At 54.3% G+C, this 22,895-nt stretch overlaps 2 protein-coding genes across 3 annotated transcripts in view; both read right to left on the reverse strand.

Moving 5' to 3' along the window:
* The window catches only part of LOC114071711 (GAS2-like protein 1), a 13,707-nt gene extending 11,998 nt beyond the window's left edge, over positions 1-1,709 (reverse strand). Inside the window, exons 1-4 of the mRNA XM_027909563.1 lie at positions 1,580-1,709; positions 1,365-1,487; positions 769-847; positions 39-448 (exon numbers count right to left, since the gene is read on the reverse strand). Of these exons, the coding sequence (XP_027765364.1) occupies positions 39-448; positions 769-847; positions 1,365-1,487; positions 1,580-1,709 (742 nt within the window). The remainder of the gene's footprint in view (positions 1-38; positions 449-768; positions 848-1,364; positions 1,488-1,579) is intronic.
* On the reverse strand, positions 1,592-22,270 carry EWSR1 (EWS RNA binding protein 1). 2 transcript variants are annotated; one of them, XM_027909560.1, is made up of 11 exons: positions 22,189-22,270; positions 19,258-19,294; positions 18,994-19,045; positions 16,288-16,411; positions 10,133-10,319; positions 8,059-8,226; positions 7,165-7,379; positions 6,376-6,556; positions 2,824-2,856; positions 1,999-2,117; positions 1,592-1,709 (listed from the first exon to the last, which is right to left on the reverse strand). In XM_027909560.1, the coding sequence occupies exons 1-10, from the start codon at positions 22,253-22,255 to the stop codon at positions 2,051-2,053; spliced, it is 1,131 nt and encodes a 376-aa protein (XP_027765361.1). In that variant the 5' UTR covers positions 22,256-22,270; the 3' UTR covers positions 1,592-1,709; positions 1,999-2,050. The 2 variants fall into 2 exon arrangements, with proteins under 2 accessions (XP_027765361.1, XP_027765362.1); XM_027909561.1 differs by lacking the exons at positions 1,592-1,709; positions 1,999-2,117; positions 2,824-2,856 and adding an exon at positions 4,831-4,921.
* Positions 22,271-22,895: the final 625 nt, after the last annotated feature.

Below are 22,895 nucleotides of genomic sequence, written 5' to 3' on the forward strand. Positions count from 1 at the left end.
CGCTCCCCCCATCCCTCTGCCCCCTCCTCCCTCCATACTTGTCCATCTTTCCCGGCCCTCCACGTCGTCCTCTGCCTCCTCCTCCCATCTGCTCCATGAGGGGGCCGGGGGGTCCCCCGGGGCCGCCTCCTCCACCTCCTCCTCTCCGGCCTCCTCCTCCGTAGCCTCCTCGGTCCATCCCGCGGCCTCCTCGGAACCCGCCTCTGTCTCCGCCGCGGCCGCCTCGGAACATCCCCCCGGGGCCCCCTCGGTCCATGAGGCCCCCGCCGCGCCCACCGCGCATCCCCCCGGGGCCGCCCCGGCCGCGGTCACCGCCTGGGGGGGAGGAGAGACCCTCAGAGCGACCCCAGGGCAGCACAGCCCGCTCCGGGTGTACCCTCCCCCGTTATCCTGGGACATCCAGCTCTGCCATGTGCGGTGGGAGAAGGCCCAGGAGATATCGGGAACCCTGAGGGGATTCAGGAGTGCAGCACCCACCCCTCACCCAGCTCCTCTTGAGCCTGGCTGCTGCAGCTCATTGGTGCCCTACAGAGGTGGGAGCAGCCCCCCAGATCCTGGAGGAACTGTGATCCCAGCCTCCATGTCACGGCTCACAGAGCAATGAAGGCCTGGCAGCTCCAGGGGGCTGGCCCAGCTGCTCCCCGAGGAGCCTGAGGCCAGGCCTGGGGTGTCCCACTGGGAAGTGAAGCCGTGAGCCCCCCCACGTACCTGGAGGGGGGAAGGGGGGCGGGAGGAACCCCTCGGGTTTGGGTGCCTTGCACTGGTTACACTCCGTTCTCCAGGCGAAGTTCTGGTTTCCACAGCCCCTGGGTACAAACACCAGTCAGCCCAGAGCAGGACGACATTCCTGCTTGGAGAACACCAGGAAGCACCACGAGCAGGAGAGCACGTGGAGAGCAGGACCTGGGGCTCATCTCCAGCCTCAGCTCCCCCAGTGGGGTGGGGTCCAGCTCTGCCTGTTCACCCTTGCAGTGACCCCATCCCTCCCTCCCTGCCTTACCCAGGTGGGAGGAAGGAGCTGCCTGGGAAGGCCCAGCAAGAGATTTTGGGAAAGGCCTCCTGGTCCTGGCAGCCCTGGGGGCAAAGGGGACGCGGGATACTCACGGGTTGGGGCACTGCCAGTCTCCGGCGCGGTGCTGGACGCTCCCTCCAGAGGGGTTTCCCCGGGACCCCCGTGGGCCTCTTGAGGAGAAGCCACCCCTGTCTCCACCTCTTCCACCCATCCTGCCCATGGGGCCGCTGGGGCCACTGGGCCCCCCTGGGCCACCAGGACCTCCCGGACCTGCGGGAAGGAGCCCCGTTAGTGCCAGAGCCACGGGCAGGGTGGGGGGACAGGGAGCAGCTCTGGGGGTCCCACCCAGTACCTCCTCGGAGAGGGGGGGGCATTCCCCGCTGCTCCCGGGGGGGCATCCCGCCCCTCAGGCTGTTCATGGGGCCCTTCTTCCGTGCCAGGGTCACCTTCAACTTGCTCCCCTGGAAATCCTTCCCTAGGAGGGACACAAGGGCAGGACATCAGCGCACATCTGCACCCTGGTGCTTCCTACAGGGAATTCCATCCCAAACGCCCTCCCGCGCTCACCATCAAACCATTCCACAGCTGTTTTGGCAGTAGACGGGTCATCGTAGGACACGGTGGCGTCACCTTTGGGCTTGCCGGTCTCTTTGTCGATGTACAGGTTTATCATGGGCTGCCCCGTCCTCTTGTTCATCTAAGGGACAGTGGGATGTCACTTGGAGTCCCCTCTCCCAGCAGGGATTTACTCCCTGTTCTGTTTTCCAGACAAGCAAGGCTCATTTTTAGGACTCTGGGGCAGATGAAAGGGCCCCCTGGGCCTACCAAGGGTGACAGTGACTGCCCAGACATCCCAAAAATGAAGGAACAGGCCCAAAACAGGCCTCTCCCAGGGACCTGATGGGCTGGAAGGATGTGAGCAGTGGGCAGAGAGGAGGAGGGTGGTCCCTCTGTCCTGCCTTCGGGGGTCACAGGTGTCCCCTCACCTTGACAACACCGCACTGTTTGAAGAAATCTGCCAGGTCCTCCAGGGTCACATTATCGTTGAGTCCCTGCACATACACTGCAGTGCTGTCCGAGTCCTCCTCCGGGTCCATAGGGGGGCCTAGGAGACAATTCCCGGGGTCAGGGCAGAGAGAGGAAGGGCAGGGATATCCCAGGGCCGAGTTCTTTCCATCCCGTCATTCCCTCCATCCCGTCATTCCCAGCTGTGGCTCCGCTCCCAGTGAGTGACAGGAAAACCCAGACCCAGAGGGAGGTGACTGAACACGTCCTGCCAGACAGACCCCACAGCCACCCCTGCGGGAAGAACCCCCCAGGTTATATCAGGACACATCCCAGGGGAGGGATGAGGAAGACCTTTGTGCCCTCTGGGCTCCCACACACGGACATCCCACCCCCCTTTTCCGATGCTGGAAGCTGACACATAACTTCCAGACACGCCTGTAGGACAGGAAGGGACAACCCATAAGGCCACAGGCTGCCGTGGCATGGGAGGAGGCTCCTGCAGAATCCCTGGAAAAGCTCCAGAGCGGCCCTCAACCTGGGGTTACTGCAGAATCCCTGGAAAAGCACCAGAGCAGCCCCCAACCCCCCGAATTCCTGCGGAGAAGGGCGGGTGTCTCACAACCACGTGTGGTTTTCCACAGTCCAGCTGTTTGGATCAGAGCTGGGAATCAAGCAACGCTGGGAAGAGCCAGAAAGAGCGCGGGCAACGTGGCTCCACCTGCCGTGGGGCGACACCTGCGGCGCTCCCGAGGACACCAAGCGTCCGATTTCCCAAGCTCGGGAGGGATTTTGACGGGGATTACCTAAATCCAGGTCGGGTCCTTCCTCCATGTGTCCTGCCAGGCGGGAGAGAAGCACAGGGAGCGGTGTTAGTGCGGGCCCTGGGGCTGGAGAACCGACACACACAACACTAGCTACGCCTCAGCACCGGCACGGCGGGAGGGGGAACCTCCAACTGACCTGCGCCGCCCCAACAGCAGCACCGCACCTTACTGGGCCATCAGGTGGCTACTTTTTAGCACTTCTTTCAAAACCAACAACCACTATTACATTGTTGTTTTGTTTTGTCTGGGTTGTTTTTTTTTTTTTTGTTTTTTTTTTTAGCACTTTTTCAAACCGTTAACCACTAGCACGCTGATTTTTAGCAGTTCTCAAACCGTTAACCGACTATTACGCTGATTTTTTTTTTAAAAAACAAACAAACGAAAAAATAAATGTTATACCAAGCCAATCGGTTTTTTTTAAGTTCGCTACTATAAGTTACTTAATATAAAAAGAAAAGATTTATTACATCCAAACCATTCCTTTTCCCCAAATTACAGCGAGTGGTTGCTCAACTCTTCCACTGCGTCCTGTGACCGCATTAAAACCCTTAGCGTCGCCGGCAGTACCCATTTACAGTCTGGTTGCATATGTCATTTTAAACCACTTAAAACGAATAACAAAATTACACTTGGTTCTAAAAAACTGTCTGCAAATGCTTTTTTTTTTTTTTTTTTTTTTTTTTAACACTATCCATTGTAATGCTCAAAAACTTACCACCAGGCTTATTGAAGCCACCTCGCTCTCCAGCGCTGCTGGGGGGATAAACGAAGAAATGAAGGCCTTTCCCTTTACAAAGCCAGCACCGCTCTGAGCCTCTGCGGCTCACAGGGGAGAAGGGCACTGGCTAAACATCTCCAAACATCTCTCTGTCTCTGTCTCATCTCGGCACTAGGCCTTTCTTCAGGGCAGCTCGCTCAAATGCTCTTTACAATATAAAGCAACCTGGCGTGGGCTCGAGGCACCGCTTTGCCGTCGGCGCCCTGGCGTTACTCAGGTATCATCGGTGCAATACTTGGCAAAGAAAGGGGCTTTGTGTTAGAAATCGAGGGAAGGGGCAAGGGGGGTTGGTTTTGTTTTTTTTTTGTGTGCGTTTCAGAGAAATTCGGGGGTGTTTCAGTGGTCAACTCCCTCCCCTCGGTGTGTCCACGGAGGTGCACCCTCGGCCTGTGGCGGCGCCGGGCCCGCGGGTCCCTGACAGTTTAACAGTGCAAAAGGAGACAACCCCAACGCGAGAACCTACGACACAAAAAGTCCAGCTGACAGCGCCCCTGCAACCCTCGAAAAGAAAAGCCATACATTTCAGGTCACTACTGAATTTAACAACTCTCTGGAGGGAGAACTTACAGAGTGCAGCGGGGGGCTCCGAGGCCTGGGGTGCAGCTTTGTGGACACACTCACGTGGCTTTTGGGCAGGTGCCAATAGGAACGAGGCCACAGCTTTCACCAAAAGCTTTGGCCCAGGCTTTCACAGCTGAAACCGCTTTTGGAGCATGGTGGTTAAGTAGGAAAATGCCACCTGGAAAAGGATTTGGGCTGTTTCTCGCTCTTTTTTTTTTGTTTTGTTTTGTTTTTGGTGGGGGGTGAGACGAGCCCTTTGGAAGGAGCCGAGCGGAGGAGGGAGAGCACCGTGAATTTTCTAGCAAGTATTGCACCTCTAATACTGGGAAAAAAAGAAGTCAATACAGAATTTCGAGCTGTTGCATGCAGCTTTGCCTCCTCTCGTTAAAAGTACACACCATTTACGTAACGTCTCTCTTTTTTAAACATAGCTTTTTTTTTTTTACACTTTTTCTTTTTTTCTTTCTTTTTTTTTTTTTTTTTTAACGTTACACAATTCTAAAGTAGTAGTATACCCTCCTCTGGTTTTATTACCAAACAACAAGTATGCAGTTACCAAAAGTTACAGAAGGATTCCGTTTATACAATCAATACATTGGGTTAAAAATATTCTATGTATATTTTTCCTCTCCATATGGACACCGTGTCTAGTCCCACTTTTCATTATGCTGCCGGCTGAGTACTGAGTACGGGTACTTTTTAAGTATTGAGGTGTATACAAGGCTCTCACTTTGTAACCTGTAGCATATAAATGCGACAAAGCATGTTAAAAAGTTTTCCATTGTCATCAAATATCAAATCATCGAGGCAATGAGAAAGGGCACGTTAATAACATCGAGCTCCTTACCTGCTGGAGACACTGAAATCCATCACCACAGCACTCTAAGGTGGGCCGAGTTCCCCTACCTGCCCTGGGCGTCCCCTGAAGGCCACCTGTGCTATGGACAGCACAAACTCTACGTCCATAAGGCTGGGGGGGGGAACCCTTTGTAAGGGCCTGGCCAGCTGGGAATTCACTAGGGATGCGAATTTGAGCTGGGACTGAGGTGTGAAATCAGAGACAAAAGGTGACAAATCTTTGGCGGGAGAAGCTCTGAAGGGGCTAGAAATTTGAAGATGTGATGATAGGCGTTTCAGGTGTCTACATCTACTTTGTAATTGTTAAGAGAGAAAACCATCGGGGGGGGAGGGTGAAATCTTTATGCAGATCCACGGGACCGCGTTCCACGCGAGCCAATTCCAGGCTGGATGTTCCCACACAAACCAGCCCTTTTGCACGTCTTTCTTGGATTCCTCTGATAAAGATTTCATGCCACGTCAATCTGCTGCGACAGAGCTACGCAGAGTGGGGCCTCCCACCGCCAAACCGGGCTGTGCCACGCGGGAACAAGTCGCCCACGGGGAGCAGTCGCCACGAGGGCCACCCTGCCAGCACCGGGGCGGGCACAGCGTGTCCCACGCCACACCTAGGGACGCTCTGCATAGCTCTGAGCAACAGGGTGAGGGGATGGAACACACACAAAGCTACGAATTTCCTCTCTGAGCGGCCTCTGGGGGATGGTTTTCCTCCCTCACCTCTACGAGAACACCCTCCACGGCCGGGGGGGCACAGCTGAAGGCACGGGTGAACCAAACGAGGTCGTGCCATCAGTTACAGCGGCCAAAGCACCTGAACGCTCCGAGGGGGAGCTGGCCCGGGAGCCAAACCTCTTCCCTCTGCCCTGGGGGTCCTCCTCCACGCTCCAAGTGTCCCAAGGCACTCAGAGCCACGGCTGCTGAGGAGGCTCCTGCCCTGCACACACCTGACCTGCCCAAATCCCCACTGCTGAGGCGCAGGGAGGGACCCCTGGAGCCCCCGGGAGGTTTGTGTGTGTTCCACCCACAGTTACTGTTAAACCCCACAGAGGTTCCACCTCGGGGCGACCACGAAGGGAGCTGAAAGTGCCAAGGTCAGCAATGGCCCCAATTTACCCTTCCCCTGAGCCCAACCACCCGCAGGACAAACCAAACACATCCTGCTCCTATCCCCCTCAGGACAGAACACTTCCATGGATTACAAGCAATGCCGCTACAGAGATGTCCTCCATGGAAGCACCGTCGGGAAGGACAACCTTTCAGTCCCTTCTTTTTTCCGTTTTCCAATCCTATGGGTAAACCAGGATTAGGTAAAAGGAGAAAAGCTTTGCTCTTACCCCATTCCACCGCGTCCTCCTCCCCGCCCACCTCTGCTCATGCCTCCTCGATCATATCCCCCTCGTCCCCTGCCCCGGCTATCGGGGCCGCTCAGATTCCGGGTCTCTCCTGGGCCGGAGAAGCCTCCGGATTCCTGCCCGTACATGTTCATGCTGCTGGGATGGTCCTGGCGGAACGAGCCTGGGGAAGTGGGGGACACACACACGTCAGGGACAAGCAGCCCTTCCACCTGCCCTCAGCCCCAACAGCAGCTCCACAGGGATTCAGGCTGGAGAAGCCCTCTGAGATCGTCAAACCCAACTGTTCCCCCACCGCTGACCCGCGGTCCTCAAGGGCCACATCCGCATGGATTAAACTCCCTCCAGGGTTGGGGACTTCACCCCTGCCCTGGGCAGCTGTGCCAGGGCTGGACAGCCCTTTCCATGAAGGAATTTTCCCAAATGATCCAATCTAAACCTCCCCTGGTGCAGCTCGAAGCTGTTTCCTCTCATCCTTGTTCCCTGGGAGCAGAGCCCGACATCCCCCAGCTCCCCCTCCTGTCATGGAGTTGCAGAGCCAGAAGGTGCCCCCTGAACCTCCTTTTCTCCAGGCTAAGCCCCACCCAGCTCCTCACCGACCTCCTCATCACAAACACTTCATGCTCTGTATTTCCAACCCCGCTGAGGGGATTATCCCAACCTGCCACTGCTCCAGCGAGAAAGGACCAACCCCAGCAACAACCCTTCAACCTATCTCCAAGTTTTAGCCCCAGAACAAGCCCAGGGCTCCACCTGAGGGCTCCCACTCACTCTGCTGGCCGTAGCTGCTGCTCTGCTGGCTGTACTGGCTGGGGGCCTGGCTGTAGGATGCGCTGGGAGGGGGGTAGCTGGTGGGAGGGGGTTGCTGCCCGTAGCTGCTCTGCTGCCCATAACTGGTCTGCTGGCCGTAGGAGCTCTGCTGCCCGTAGCTGCTCTGCTGGGAGTAAGTGCTCTGATCGTAACTGCTTGGCTGTGTGGAGGAATAGCTGGAAGAGAAAAGCACGGGAAAGATGGGAATGAGGAGGCAACTCTTTGGCAAGGGCGTGCGAGGCTGGAAGGCAACGCAATCACAAGCCATATGTAGGGTTGTAAATCATTTTAAAGGCTTGAAAGTCATCCCATGGAGGCCAGGTTGGAGGGCTGTAAAAGCAACATCCATGTGAGCAGTCCCAGCTTATTTGTACCTCCGAGAAAAGGCACAAGTGACAGGGCAAAACTCTGTGGCACCACAGGTAACAGGCTCTCCTCCTGAATTATTTTTGCCTGATGGATAATAAAAGTTTCCCTCATGCAGCTCAGGCTTTGAGAATTTCCAAATGTAGCCTTTTAGAAGTCACATCAAAGACACCTGAGGGGAGAGGGGAGCTCCCGGCCCAGCTGTGTGTGCAAGGAGGCAGCAAGAGGTCACTGCAACGCACTCCAGGAAAATCCTAACAATTCTCAAAACCAGAAACTGTTGGAAATTCCTGGAAACACCTGTCACAATTTTCAGCTGTCCACACACAGACACCTGAACACTCAATCCTGCATCCTCCTCCTCCTCCTCACGACAAGAGGCACAGCTCCTCCTCCTGGAACACCACGACACCTTATTCCATGTCTTTTGCTAAAATCCCTGGGGAAAAGGCCTTTCCCTGAGAATTCCCAAGCGCGTGGAAGGGTTACCTGGTCGGGGGGTAGGAGGGAGGAGCGGTGACGGGCTGCATGGGGTAGCTGGCAGGCACCTGGGGGTAGCTGTAGTTGCTCTGCCCGTAGCCCAGGCTGGGCTGGCTGTAGCCTGTCGTGCTGGACTGGGGCTGGCTGGTCTCTGCTGGTTTGCTGCCATCCTGGGGTCTGGGGAGAAAGATGGAACCACGTCAGTGCCCAGCTCCACACCTGGAAGCAGCAACGATCCCCCCCTGTTTTTTGGGGTAACACTACAAGGTGGCTTTGATGGGTGGCAGTCGCTCTGGCAGCACTACATAAAATAATATATAATAATACATAATACTGATGATTTTGGCACTCAGTGAGTGGGTGTTTGCACACCCCAGGAAAGGCCCAGGCGGTGCCCTGAACAGAGAGCACAGAGCACCACGGATTGTGTCCGTCCCAGGGATCAGAGCTCAGACTTGGCTCCCGGGCTGAGTGCAGGGCGTGGAATGCCAGGAAGGCGGTTGGCAGCGTTGCCCTGCGCTGCAGCTGGTTCTGCACAGCCCTGGGAAAGCAGGAGCTGAAAGCAGCCAGCAAGGCAGGCACTGAAATGCCCCATTGTTCAGGTCAGAATCCAGCTCATGCAGATATTGCCTCACATACCTTACCCCCTGGAAGGGAAAGGATGCTGGGGTTGGACTGGGTGACCTTTAAAGGTCCCTTCCAACCCACACCACGCTGGGATTCTGTGTGCAGGGTTAACTCCCAAGGCCTGAATTAGAGAAACCTTTGAATGTGATTCCCAAGGCCCCTTCTATGTGTCCCCCAGTTTAACAGCCATGGATGTGGATGTGGCACTTGGGGACATGGGTCAGTGGTGGTTTTGGCAGTGGACTCGATCTCAGAGGGCTTTTCCAACCTAAATGATTCCATGAGTCTGTAATTTCTAAGTGTTTCTCAGAGTGAAGCTACTTTTGCTGTAGAAGCTGGGAAAAAATTATTTACAACGTCAGGATTCCCCCTGAAAATTCGCATCCCTTTGAAGTGTGACCTGCCAGAGCTGTGACAGACTCTGCCTCTCCTTACAGCAGTGGTTGCTACAAACACCAGGTAAGTGACTACATCAGCTTTCCCTCATCACTATTAAACAGGTTCCCATTAATTTTTCACACCCCCTGAGCAAACAATTCCAACAAAATACCTGCCAGGCAGTGCTCAGACGGGAGAGATTTAAAAAGGGAACGGTTTGCAGCGTGAGCATCCCCCCAGTGTCGTGCCTGACCCCGGGCCCCCGGGGCTGTTTTCTGCTCTGCAGTGTGAGCTGAGAGCCTGGTTCCTCTGTGTGGTTGTTCCCTCATCCCCCAGGAACGGCTCTGACTCACAGAGCTGGAGCACAGCCCTCCCACGCCGCTCCCCCGGCCCCGACACGCGGTGGAGGCAGCGGTGACAATGCTGTGGTGAGACGGGCAGGGAGCAGGGGGGGCAGCTGGGGGGGTCACAGCAGGAGGAGGAGGAAGAGGAGGAGGAGGAAGGCTGTACCTGGCAGGGGCAGACTGGGGCCAGAGCAGAGGCAGTGGGAGCAAAACTCTGGTGAAACAGGCAGAGAGGGAGGAGGGGCCACCAAAGCAGTGGGTGCAGCTGGGGGTGATCAGAAGAGGAAGAGGAGGAAGAGTAGTAGGAGGAGGAAGAGTGGGAGGAGAGGGAAGAGGATAAGGAGGAAGAGCAGGATGAGGAATAGGAGGAGTGGGAGGAGAAGGAGGAAGAGGATGAGGAAGATGATGAGGAAGAAGAGGAGGAGGAGGAAGAGGAGAAGGAAGAGCAGGATGAGGATGAGGAATAGGAGTGGGAGGAGAAGGAGGAAAGGGATGAGGAAGAGGAGGAGGAGGAGGAATGGGAGGATGAGGAAGAGGATGAGGAAGAGAAGGATAAGGAGGAAGAGGATGAGAAATAGAAGGAGTGGGAGGAGGATGAGGAATAGGAGGAGTGGGAGGAGAAAGAGGAAAGAGATGAGGAAGACGATGAGAAAGAAGGAGGAAGAGGAACAGGAGCAGGATGAGGAGGAAGAGGAGGAGCAGGAGGAGGCTGCTGAGGCTGAGGAAGGCCATACCTGGCGGGTGCGGCGGGGGCCGGCTGCTGCCCGTAGGCCGGGTAGGCGGGCTGTGTGCCGTAGGCGGTGGGCGCGGCGTAGGACGTCGGGGTGGTGGTGGCCGTGGCCGTGCTGGTGTCGTAGGCGGCGCTGCCGTAGCCCTGCACGGGCTGGGGGTAGGCGGGGGGCGCGCTCGGGGCGCTGTAACCTGCAACACACCACAATGGGGCACTCTGGGTGAACAGGGCATGGAATGGGAGTGGGATGTGGGCAAGGGAACCAGGGAGACCAATCACCCCCACCCCGGGGGGCTCAGGTTTTATCCCATCTTCATCCCAAACTTTGCAGCACGTGGATTCAAGGAGTCAGGAGTGTCCCCAAGGATCTGGGAGCGAAGTAGGGCCGGGTGCTGGAGGGGGCACCCGGAGCTCACCCACACCCACTCTGGGCACGAGTTTTGGCTGTGGCACAAACCCACACCCTCCAAGGCCAGGGGCTGGGAGGAAAAGGGCTCTCCAAAGTGCTTTATCCCTTAATTTGGTTCACCCAAGACAATTAAATCCAAGAGCTCCACAGGAGCTGCAGCAACGCTGCTCTCCTGGGGCTCAAACCCCGGGTCAGGAACGTGGCACAGCCCAGCCAGCCCCTTTGGCCCAGGCAGCTCCCAAATCCTGCTCTCCCAGGGCAACAAGAGGCTCCTGAACCCAAAATACAGCAGCAAACATGTCCTGGGGCTTCCCAAGGAGGCAGCTGCATCCAGAGGGTTTCTGGGAAGCACCTTGATCCCAAATGAGGCATTGCTGGTAAGGAAGAAAACTCATTCTTCTGCTCCTTTTGTCACCCTGTTTAGGGCCAATTCCTCCATCCTTGAAGGCTGAGATGCTGCTGAGCAGAGTATTCCATGGAATCATGGAATGGTTTGGGTTGGAAGGACCTTAAAGCTCAGCCAGTGCCACCCCTGCCATGGGCAGGGACACCTTCCATCAGCCCAGGCTGCTCCAAGCCCCGTCCAACCTGGCCTTTGACACTTCCAGGGATCCTGGGGCATCCTCTGGGAAATCCATTCCAGGGCCTCACCACCCTCACAGCCAGCAATTCCTTCCCAATATCCTATCTAAATCTCTTTTAGTTTGAAGCCATTCCCCTTGTCCCCAGTCCCTTTCCAGCTCTCCTGTAAGACCCAAATATTTTGGACCATGGCACTTCTGTCACTGGTTTCTCAGGGCTCAGACACAATTTTACCACCTCAGACAACCTGAAACTCACCAATTAACCCACACCAGCCCCTCGTTTTCCTCACAGAACCATCCTCCTACCCTGAGAAGCCTCAGCTCACAGTCCCAGCATCCCAAAGCCCCACTCCCAGGAACTTTCTGGAAGCAGCATCCAGAGGATTGTTTACAGTGAGAGCACAGGCAGGGCAGGCTGAGGCCTGCAGCATCTCCTCAACAAAGGCAGGAAAACACCCCCCCCCACCTCTCCTTCAGCTCCAAGGTAAAAGAAATCCAATTGATTTAACAAGTACAGTCCCATCCTTTCAGCTCTTCCGAAAAATAAAGGCCCGGAATGGCACCAGGCTGACCTGGGAAGCCTCTCCGAGGCATTTCTGAAGTCTGATTTTAAATCAGCAGTGCTGGAAACAAAAGAAAAGCACTTTCCATTTGCTTGCACGTAAAGAGAAAAGGTCAAAAGAGGCACATCAGGCAGCTCCTGATGTTTTCTGTACCTTCCCTTTTCTCAGAATTTCAGTTTGGTTCAGGCAAAAAGCTCCAGAGCTTTGGGATTTCGTCCTGACAGGAATATCCAAGGTCCCAAAACAGCTCCTGTATAATTCAGTGACCATTTGGCTTGTCACAAAGGTCAACTAACTGGCTTTATATTGCTAAAAGCCTTCCAAGGAAGTTTTCAAATTAAGGAAAAGAGACTTAGAGGGAAAAACAGCAATTAAAAATATTGTTAGAAAACCTGTCTGGCTAAAAATATTAACCGAGGAGCAGCCAGCTGGTCTCAGGCTTATTCCTGGGCCCAGTGAAAATAACAGCTTCTCCATCACTTCTTGGCTTTAATAAACACGGGAGGCTCAGGACAGACTTTCCCTCGAGGTAAATTGTGCTGCAGCATTTTCTCTGACTCCCCTGACCTGCAAACAGAACGCACTGCCAGCAGCAGAACACACTGTGCCCTCCCAGGGCACTGAGGTACTTCCACAAAACCACAGCCCTTCCCAGGGCTCAGGAAAGAGGAACAGGGTGAGAGGAGGAAGTTTGTGCAGCAGATTTATTAAGAAAAAAACACCCCAAACTTCAGTTTTCTGGTGTCCCTCAGGATCCTAAAGAAGACACGAGGGTGGGAACTGCCCGTTCCTGCCTCCTCCTGCCCCCCAAACCCCTCCCCATCCCAGGGCTCCCAGCCTGGGAATGTAAACTGGGCTCCTACCTGGAAATAACTTGAGTGAATCCCTAGAAAATTAGTTTTTATGGTCATTATTCCTCTTTTCTGGTCTCTGAAAGGCCAAGTCCTGAGCGTTGCTGAGAAGGGTGAACGGGGTGGTGCCCAACAGGAGGATTTTTAGAGCCTCACACAAATCTGAACAGCCCCAACACTTCCACGTGAGCCACCACAGCGATTCCATAGGAAGCACTGACACCAGAAGTTCAATAAATCCTTATTTTAACTGGCCAAAGCCTGACCACAACCCAAAAAAAGCCTGTTCTTTGCCTAAGCACAGCTTGCAGTGTGTGCTGCAGCCACAGCCCTGCCCTGGGCTGTTCCTCTTGGACTGGGGAGACACAGGATGGTCCTCCCGGTGCTGGATCCCCTTTCCCAGTGCTGTCACTGGGAGCACAAGCTTTGCCAACACCTGGCTCTGCACAGGCAAGGGGATAAAAGGGAAAGAAACACCTTGAATTTTACAGCTTCAGCTCTAGATGGAGCATTTCCCCCGCGGGAGCGTGTGCTGAGCAGGAAGGGTTTGCACCAAAGGCAAGGCAGGGATTTCCCACCCCCCTGGTCTAAATTTCCAACCCAAAGCTGAGTTTAGGCACACTGGGAATCCTCAGGGGCTGTAGGTTTGAGGGGAGTGTTTATATTGCATCACTTTTCTCCCCTCCCAGCTGGGAAGATAAAAGCTGAGGCAGCTGCTGGAAGAAAAGGTAAGAAAAGAACTGCCTAAAGTGTTCAAATTTCCCTCAAAGGGAGCCAAACAAACGCCGTGCTGAACTCCAGGAATCCTCCAGGTGGAGGAGAAGCTGGCAGGATTTGATCCTCAGAGGACATCAGCTGAAAAGTCTGGATTCAGAGAGATTTCAGCTCTCCAGAGGGATTCATTCTGACAGAGAGCTAACTCCTCTTTGGCCTGTGCATCCTGGAGGGGCTGGAGCAGGGATGCAGACCCTCCCTCTGCTCTATTTTGGGATGACAGGTTATTATGGCAGCTCTGAATTCTAAATCCATTAGGAATTTAAATATAAATCCCCCTAAATGTCCCAGGTAAAGGGAAGGGGGGGGGGTAGCTGGTTTTAGAGAGCAATTCCCACTTCCAGAAGATCCACACCTGGACATTTAAATGCTCTTTATTTATTCCTGTAATTCCCATTCATACATTAATGAGCAAACCATGACCACAGGTCTGATGGTGCCCAGTGATCCCTAATCCAGCTGCTCCCAAACCCTTTTCCTCTGGAACAAAGCCACTGAGTGGCTCCAGGACAACTTTTCCTACAGCTCCAGGGAGGGAAGGAGGGTGGTAACTCCCTCCTGGGGTGCTGGTGGAAGGTGGGATGTGTTGGAAAGAAAAGTTCCACCTGAGGCACCCCCGCTCTGCCATTCCCAGAGTCCTGGGAAGGTGTATCCATACAAAGTCTGGATTTCCTTGACCACACCAACACTCAAAACCCAGGCTGTCCAGCCAAAAAAACAAACCAAAGAGCACTTCGCTTGAAGGAATTGCTGACATCTCTGCTAAAAAAAAAAAAAAAAAAAAAAAAAAAAAAGGGGATGCTCAGGAAAAAAAAATGGATTGGGATTCAAGCACAGGAACCGCACGTCTCTCGGGACACGTGGATGTCTGGCCCTGGCAGCACCCTGGGATTTCTGGAGCGTGAAAGGCAGGGAGAGAGGCTGAAATCTCCTCTGCACAGCTCTGGCTCCTCAAGGAGAGGCAGGTGGAGGAGAAGGATAAATCCAGCCTGGCTCTGTGCCCGGACAGAGCAACATCAACAGTCCTGCCACAGCCCCAGTACAGGGGCCCAGGTACTTGGAGGTCTGATCTTCCGCTTCACCACTTCCTGAGTTGGTTGTTTGGTTTGGGGTTTGTTTTTTGATTCTTTTTTTTTTTAAATGGATGAAAAGAAAATGAAGCTTTTTGCCTAAAAAATAATTTCCAAAAAAAAAGCAGCTGTGCAGAAAAAAAAAAAAAAAAGCTTAATATCATTATTATTATTCCTGCAGCAAATCTCCTCTTAAGGGAGAAGGAAAAACATAAACAGCACCGTTTCCTGTGACCCCCTCAAGGACTGGAATCCGTAGGAAGCACTAAAGGGACGTAAATATTTCACAGAAAGGAATTTTGGAAGTTCACAAAACCTTTTTGCTGCCAAGTTTTGCCTGGATACTCTCAAATGAAAGGAAGAAGACCCACAGATAACCCACAGCGACACCGGATAAAGGGACCCGGCTCTCACGTGGAGGAATTTTCCTTATCCGTGTAAAAAGATGTTAAATATTTAAATTTGAACCGGAGAGAGTAATTTGCTCTTCACCTTTTCCTTAGGAAGAATTCCTAAGCGGTTTCTGTAGCCAGATATCCCACTGTGTGTCCTGGCATTCCCTTGCCTTGGGAAGGATTTAATTCCCACTGATATTGGGAATGTTAAATGACCCTCCTATGAATCTGCAGGACACGGTGCCCAAAAAACACTGGGGAAGGAAATCTGCTTTCTAAGCCTCCCGAATATTCAGCCCAAATATACATTAAATAAACATTAATTAAGCAATGTCTCAGTAGTTTCAAACATAAGAAAACATTTCCTCCTCTGGAGGAAATTCCAGCTCCAAAAGCACACGTTGGGGTAGTTTCTAGCACGTTAATGAACACTGGAAACCCCAAAGCAAAGGTGGGGGTCAGGATGCTGTTAATCCCGTAAGAAAGGTTGGGATAATGGGAATGGAGTCACCCCAAACGGCTGTCAGTGCTCAGGATTGTATCCGTGGAGAGATTCCAGGGATGTGGAGATGCCAAAGGGCACTGCAGGCTGGCAGAGCCCCCCATCCCTGCCCGTGGGAGCTCCGGCGCTCGAGGTGTTCGGCACCAACCCCAAGGGACACCTCAAGGGCTCCCACCCCGGGATGAGCCAGCATTTTCCACGCAAGAGTGAGCAGGATCAGACCTGGGCTGGTGCCTGCTACTGTGGGGAGCACACCAGGAGAGGGCACAGGATCAGAACAGGCACATGGCACTGCCACTGGACTGCCAGGGAAGGGCTGAGGGTGGGGGTTGTGGAGATCAGCTGGGGACACTGTTCCCTGGGAGCGCAGCACATCCCGCAGCCCTGCTGAGCCCCCAAAACCCTGCCCCGAGAACTGAACAGGTCCATTTAGCCACGTTTATATGGGGCTGCCCCAGCCCTGGAAGTGTCCAAAGCCAGGCTGGAGCAACCTGGGCTAGTGGAAGGTGTCTCTGCCCAGGGCAGGGGGGTGGACTAGTTAATCTTTAAGGTCCCTTCCAACCCAAACCATTCCATGAAGGACATGGAGCTGCTGGAGTGAGTCCAGAGGAGGCCATGGAGATATTCCAAGGGCTGGAGGCACTTCTCCTATGGGGAGAGGCTGGGATTGTTGTGCCTGGAAAAGAGAAAGCTCTGGGGAGACTTTAGAGCCCCTTCCAGAGCCTTAAGGGGCTCCAAGAGAGCTGGAGAGGGACAAGGAGTGACAAGACACAGGGAATGGCTTCCCACTGCCAGAGGGCATGGATAGATGGGATACTGGGAAGGAGTTTTTCCCTGTGAGGGTGGTGAGGCCCTGGCACAGGTTGCCCAGAGAAGCTGTTGCCGCCCCATCCCCGGAAGTGCTCAATCCCAAGCTGGATAAACCCCAAGCAACCCGCTCTGGTGGGGAAGGTGTCCCTGCCCGTGGGGTGATCCTTGTGGTCCCTCCCCACCCTCCCCCGGGGCTCTCACCGGTCGGGGGCTGCCCGTAGGACGTGGCGTAGGCGGTCTGCCCGTAGGTGGCCGTGCTCTGGGGCTGGCTGTAGCTGACGTCCGCGGGCTGCCCGTAGGTCCCGTAGCTCTGCTGCCCGTACGTCTGCTCCGGGGAGGGAGAGGGGACACACACACACACAGAGCCAACCCGTGAATCCAGGAGCAGCCTGGATGTGACCCACGGGAGCTGTAGCCGCTCCAGAGCCAAGCGGGGTGGGTTTTTAGGCGCCGTGGTGACTCCCGGCTCGGCTCCGCGGTGAGGTTACAAAGCGGGGTTTTCCCTGCCAGGGTGGAGGGGGAGGGAGGGATTTTCCCCTCCCCCCTCACCACACGCCCCCTGCACCGTGCAAAGCGAACTTGGAAGCTCCCAGGGATCCTCCCTGGAAGGTGGGAGTGGGGGCACCAAGGACGACCAAGCCACCTTTAGTGTTTGCTGGAGGAAACCTATTTAAGGTGTTAATTGAGTCACCCTGAGTGTTCCTCGTGCCCAGCGGGTGTTTATTTGCAACGTGGGCTCGGAAGGACAGGATCCGCAGGAACACCCGAATTATCCCGGTGATGCCACACCCATCCTGGTGTCCCTGCACCCAGGGAGGGATCAGCTCTGAACTTCTCCCTTCCTTGAGGTGATTTTCCAATCTTAACTCCCAGGTGACGGCTGAAAGGCCAGGCTCCAGCCCTGCAGTGCCACCAGCTGTGCCGTGCCGTGCCAGCTCCGGCCTCCTTCCAACAGCTCCTTCCCCAGCTCTGCTCCGGGATCCGCCAGGGACACGGGCACAGCTTCAACCTCCACATTCCCATGGGATTTAGGCCTCTGGGAGCCCAGAGCTGAAAGCTTTGGGCATGTTCAGCCTCCCTGAACTGGCCTGAAGTGGGAGCGGGAGAGCCTTGAGGGCAGGAATACGACCCTGCCCCTGGAATTCAGCACAGGAGGCAGGAATGCTGCCAACTTCCCACTGGCACGAGCCCAGAGCTGAGTTCAGCTGGTCAGGGGTTCAATGAGCTGGGTTTAGGTGTTCAATGAGCTGGGTTGAGGTGAGTTTAACTCGTTAGGTGTTTAATTAGCTGGGTTTAGGTGTTTAATTAGCTGGTTTTAGGTGAGTTTAGCTGGTTTTAGGTATTTAATTAGCTGGTTCTAGGTGAGTTCAGCTGGCTAGCTGGTTAATTAGCTGGGTTTAGAGGTTCAGTGAGCTGGGCTTAGGTGAGTTTAACTCGTTAGGTGTTTAATTAGCTGGTTTTAGGTGAGTTTAGCTGGTTTTAGGTATTTAGTTAGCTGCTTTTAGGTATTTAGGTAGCTGGCTCTAGATGAATTCAGCTGACTAGTTGTTTAATTAGCTGGGTTTAGGTGTTTAATTAGCTGAGTTTAGGCAAGTATAGCTGGTTAGGTGCTTAATTAGCTGGCACTAGGCATTTAATTAGCTGGTTTTAGGTGAGTTTAGCTGCTTTTAGGTATTTAATTAGCCGGTTTAGGTGCTTAATTAGCTGCATTTAGGTGTTTAATTAGCTGGTTCTAGGTGAGTTCAGCTAGTTTACGTGAGTTCAGTTGGTTTAAGTGTTTAATTAGCTGGTGTTACATATTTAATTAGCTGGTTAGGTGCTTAATTAGCTTGTCAGGTGTTTCATTGGCTGAATTTAGGTGAGTGCAGCTGGTTAGGTGTTTAATTAGCTGGCATTAGGCATTTAATTAGCTGGTTAGGTGTTTATTTGGCTGCATTTAGGTGCTTAATTAGCTGGTTCTAGGTGAGTTCAGCTGGTTAGATGTTCAATTAGCTGGGTTTAGGTGTTTAATTAGCTGGTTTTAGTTGACTTTGGCTGGTTAGGTGTTTAACTAACTGGTTTTAGGTGTTTAATTACCTAGTTAGGTGTTTAATTAGTTGGTTCAAGTGAGTTCAGCTGGCTAGGTGTTGAATTAGCTGGTTTTAGGTGTTGAATTAGCTGGTTTTAGGTGTTGAATTAGCTGGTTTTAGGTGTTTAATGAGCTGGTTTTAGTCGTTCCAGCCTCCCCCAGCGGATATTTTTGAGGCCTGCTGTTCCTGCCCTTTCACTCCTGCCCTTCCATCTCACCCACAAACTGGCAGAAGCTCCTCCAAAAAGTGTCTCCAAGCACTTATTTAACCCCAAAGTCACCCTCACCTTCCTCTCAGCTGCCCCAAACTCCCAGCCTGGACCTGCCTTCCTCCTCTGGAGGGTAAAATTAACCTACAGCAACTTGTTGAGGACAAGAATTTACCTTTGGGAACATAGTTGGAGTTGGTAGGCAAATGTGGTTGTAGTAACTTGCATTCTAAAGGTTAAAAATAAGCATTAAGTTAAATCTCTTCCAGACCATCATGGCTTTTATCAGTCCAGCCAACTGAGAGCATGAACAAAGGCAATTCCCTCCCCCCTTTTTTTTTTCCTCTCCAAGTTTTTCTCTCCTACACCTCTGATTAAAACACCCACCAAGCGAGAATTTGGCTTTTATAGGACCAGGATAAATTAACAAAAAAAAAAAAAAAAAGGGGTGTGTGTGGAGGTTATTTCTCCTTTTAAAAAAGCAGTTTAAGCTGCCACGAAACAACTTTTAACCCCGGGGTTTTGACGCCGATGCCGCTCGGAACATCCCGAGGCTGGGAGAACCCCCCCCGGATTTTCCTGGAAAACAGGGGATGGAGGAGCAATTCCACCCCTTTCCCTGTGGTTTACCTGGGTGGTCTGTGCATATCCTTGAGCTGGCTGAGGTGCATAGGCGCTGTAGCTGTGGGATGAACAGAAGGACGTTTTAGAATCTCGTCCTGAGATAAATTCCTCCCCCATTCCCAAAAACCCATCCAAACAGGGTTCCTGCCGGAATTCTAAAGGATCTAAAACCTCCAGGGGAACCCTGAGGATTAAAAAACGCACCTGAGCGAAGCCTAAAGCACAATTATTGTGTATTTTTAAGGTATCTTTTGAGGAGAAGCTACTTACCCCTGCTGAGCTGCAGCTTGGCTGTAGGTACTGTAATCTACAAAAAAAAGGGGAAAAAAAGGTCGATGAAGGCTTGATAAAATTAAAAGTGGAAGAGCATAGCAGCTGGAACTGCCTCCTGGAATTCCAGCTTCCCCAAGGTGGAAGGTAAATGGCCTTTTTCAGGCCTTTTTGGAGGGGAAACAAACCCTCTCTTCCCCTCATTGTTGCCGCTGTTTGATCTCCAATGACCCCAACTCAGGTGCCACTTGGATGAATCCCAAGGAGGCGAGGGTGGGATTTGGGTTGGAACGAAGGGAAAACTGGGATTTGAGGCTTCCAAACCTCCCAGCCTGGTTTGGAAGGGCCAGGCTGGAAGTTTTGGGGCTGCAGGAACCACCACATTCCCCCTTTCCCCCCCTTCAAGGACCCAAATAAAGGGCTGGGAAGTTCCATCACTTTTGTGCCCTGGTAGGGTTGGATTTGGGAAGCTGGGAGTGATTCCTGCCCCAAATCTCCAGTCCATGTCAACACCCTGATTTAGAGGAGAAGCAAAATCCCGGGAATCCAAGCACAAAGCCTGTGCTGAAGTTGGTTCACTGGTGGGGATGGCAAATGAATCCACAGGGCAATCAGGAGGCTAAATTTGGAATGACTGCGGCTCCCACTTCCCTCAAAGGCACCAATTCCAGCTGCCAACCTCTGGAGCGAGGGAGGAATTCATCATTGCCACCAGGCAGATCCCAGCTCTGCCAGGACCATGGAAGTCCCGAGCTCAGGGATGAGCTCAGGCCTTGCTGCTCAGCCCAGCTGAGCCAGAGGCAGGAGCTGGATTTAGTGCACCATTCCCACATTTCCATCCCCGGGCGGGAAGAAGATTCCAGCGTTCCCCATTGCCATCACACCACTGGGGGATGCTGATCTCAGCCACAAACATGAGTTTATCCCAGAATCATGGACTACCCTGAGTTGGGAAGGACCCCCACGGATCATCCAGCCCAACTCCTTCCCCAGCACAGGAATTTGAGGAAGCAACTGAATGTTATCCCGCTGTTCCCAAGGCATTGGAGCCCTGGGAATCACTCAGCAAACACCCTTTCCATATCCCACAAACCTCCTGTGGGTTCATCCCTGCTCAAACTTTACTCCCCAGCCTCTCCATGTGCTCCCAGCTTTTCCTCCTGCTCTGTTCCCTGCTGGCAGAGCCGATCCCTGGATGGTGCTCCCAGCAGGAATTCCTGGCAGTTATTAATTCCTTTGATATTGCCCAGCACACCAGGAGCAGCCCCAAACACCTCCCAGGACACAGACACCAGGCTGTTCTCCCAAGGCTTCCCTGATCTGGCACAATTCCCACTTCCCTCCCAAGTCGTAGCATTTTTTCAAGTTAAATTCAGTGGTTTATGCTTTTTTTAATTCAGTGTTTGTGGGTCTGCTAACCCTGAGTGTTAATTAATAGCTGATCCCCTCATCCAGCTTCCCTCTCCCACTCCATCCCTCCCCACTCCTCTTTTCCCTGCCTCCTAAACCTCCAAATTCCTCATTAAATTCCCGTTTTTCAGTCCCCTTTTGGCCTCCAGCTCCATGTAGGAGCATCAATTAATTCCCTTCAAAAGCCCCCTCCTCAAAGTCCCACCCAAACCCAACATCCCCCCCTTTGCAGGACTCAATTCCAGGTGTGGAATTTGGGCTCCCTCCCTTTTAATTCACCTGGATCGAGATGAAACATAAAACATGAATAAAAGTAAAAAAAAAAATATCGTGGATCATTTAGGTAAACCCATCTCCCTGCTTTTATTTCCAGGGGGAAATTAATCTTCATCCTTTAATTTCAACCGGCTCAGGAGCACAACAGCAGCCCAAAATAGCAGCTCCCAGCAGGAACAATTCCGTGAATTAAGGGAAAAGAGAGCCGTGGGTTTAACCCCCCTTCTGACAATTCCATTGGTAAATATTTCTTTAATTTTTTTTTTTTTTAAGCTCTCCAAGGTGTTATGAAGGACATTCCCTCGCATTCCATGGCCAGGGATGTTTTCCTTCATGGAAAAATGAGAAATCCTCTCTATGGGACATAAGACCTTGGGCTTTGAGGAAGCTTAAAGGTGACGTTGCCAAAGTTGAGGAGTCTCCGTTTAGAGCTGTTTGTATCCACTTGGAGCCCTCGTGGAAAAACGTGTTTCCTCCTGTGACGGTTCCCTGGTTTATTCCAATCAATTTGGAGCCACGGAAATTATGGAAAACATCCCTTTCCTATGGGGAAAAGCTGGGAGGGGGTTCACCTGGAGAAGAGAAGGCTCCAGGGAGACCTGAGAGCCCCTTGCAGGGCCTAAAGGGGCTCCAGGAGAGCTGGAGAGGGACTGGGGACAAGGGATGGAGGGACAGGACACAGGGAATGGCTTCCCACTGCCAGAGGGCAGGGACAGATGGGATACTGGGAGGGTAGTGAGGCCTTGGAACGGCTTTCCCGGAGGATGCCCCATCCCTGGAGGTGCCCAAGGGCAGGCTGGATAAACCTGGCGCACCCCGGGCTAGCGGAAGGTGTCGGTGCCGGCGGCCGCGGCGGGATGAACTGATCCCCAAGGTCCTTTCCCATCCAACCCCTTCCCGGGTTCCACGCTCCCGGCAGGGCCGGAGGCGCGGGGGGACCCCCGGCTGCCCGCAGAGCTCCGGGAACTCCTCGGGGGGGGCCGGAGCGCGGCGGGGCCGCCGCTCAACCCCCGTCACCGAGGGGAAACCCCCGCGGCCCCTCCCGGCGAGGCCCCCGCGGGCGGCGCGAGGGGGACCGGGGCGGGCCGGGCCCCGCACGGCCCGAGCCCCGCGGCCGCCGGAGGAGCGGCGCGGCAGGCTGGCGGGCGGCGGTGCCCCCGCGGGGCTGTGTGCCCGGCGGTGCCGTGCCCTAGGTGGCCGTGCCCGCTGTCCCGCCCCGCTCCCGACCCGCCCGGTCCTGCTCACCCGTCGACGCCATTTTGTCGCCTTCCTCCTCCGCGCTGCCCGCCCGGCCCCGCCCCGCGCCGCGCATGCGCCGCCCGGCCCCGCCGCGCGCACCACCCCACCCGCGCCGGGGGGGACCCGGGGGGGGGAACCGGAGGGGAGGCAGCACCGGGAGAGCCCGGCCCAGCCCGCTCCTCCGCCCGCCCCTTCTACCGACAGCGAGACACAGCGGAGAGCCCGCGGGCAGCGCCCGCCGAGCCGCAGCGCTGTGGTGCCGCGGCGCTGGGCGCTTCCTTCCCCCACCCCCGGCGGGGCGGTGTGATGGTACGGCCCGCGGCCGTTAGGGACCGTCGCGCAAGAGGCGCTCGGGCCGCGGGGCGAGCGAGGCCGTGACGTCACGGTCGGCTCCGTGATGTCATCGCGGGGGGGCGCTGTGACGTGATAAGGCAGCGCATGCCCTAGGCGGGTAGTGACGTCATTGCGTGCCCTAATGTCTCGTGCAGGTGTCACATTTCACACACCAGTTGTCACATCACGGGCTGCGTGTGATGTCACCCGGTGTCACAGGACACGGGCCTGCAGGTGACACCGTGGGCTGCACGTGACGTCACCAGGTGATCCCAGGTTTCATGCTACAGGTGACACCCTGGCTTGTGTGTGATGTCACCCGGTGTCACAGGTCACAGGCCAGCAGGTGACACCCTGGGTGGTGTGTGACGTCACCAGGT

The sequence above is a fragment of the Empidonax traillii genome, unplaced genomic scaffold, assembly GCF_003031625.1.
Source record: "Empidonax traillii isolate 1590-97213 ecotype Southwest subspecies unplaced genomic scaffold, ASM303162v1 scaffold2220:size58178, whole genome shotgun sequence".
In the NCBI taxonomy this organism is placed as follows: domain Eukaryota; kingdom Metazoa; phylum Chordata; class Aves; order Passeriformes; family Tyrannidae; genus Empidonax; species Empidonax traillii.

Excerpts from the sequence above, each read along its gene's own strand:
- EWSR1 (XM_027909560.1), bottom strand. The coding sequence starts at position 22,255 with ATGCGCGGCGCGGGGCGGGGCCGGGCGGGCAGCGCGGAGGAGGAAGGC. Across the intron at positions 19,295-22,188 it reads CGACAAAATGGCGTCGACGG|ATTACAGTACCTACAGCCAA; the intron begins GTGAGCAGGACC and ends TTTTTTTTGTAG. Across the intron at positions 7,380-8,058 it reads CCCTCCTACCCCCCGACCAG|CTATTCCTCCACACAGCCAA; the intron begins GTAACCCTTCCA and ends TTTCTCTTCCAG.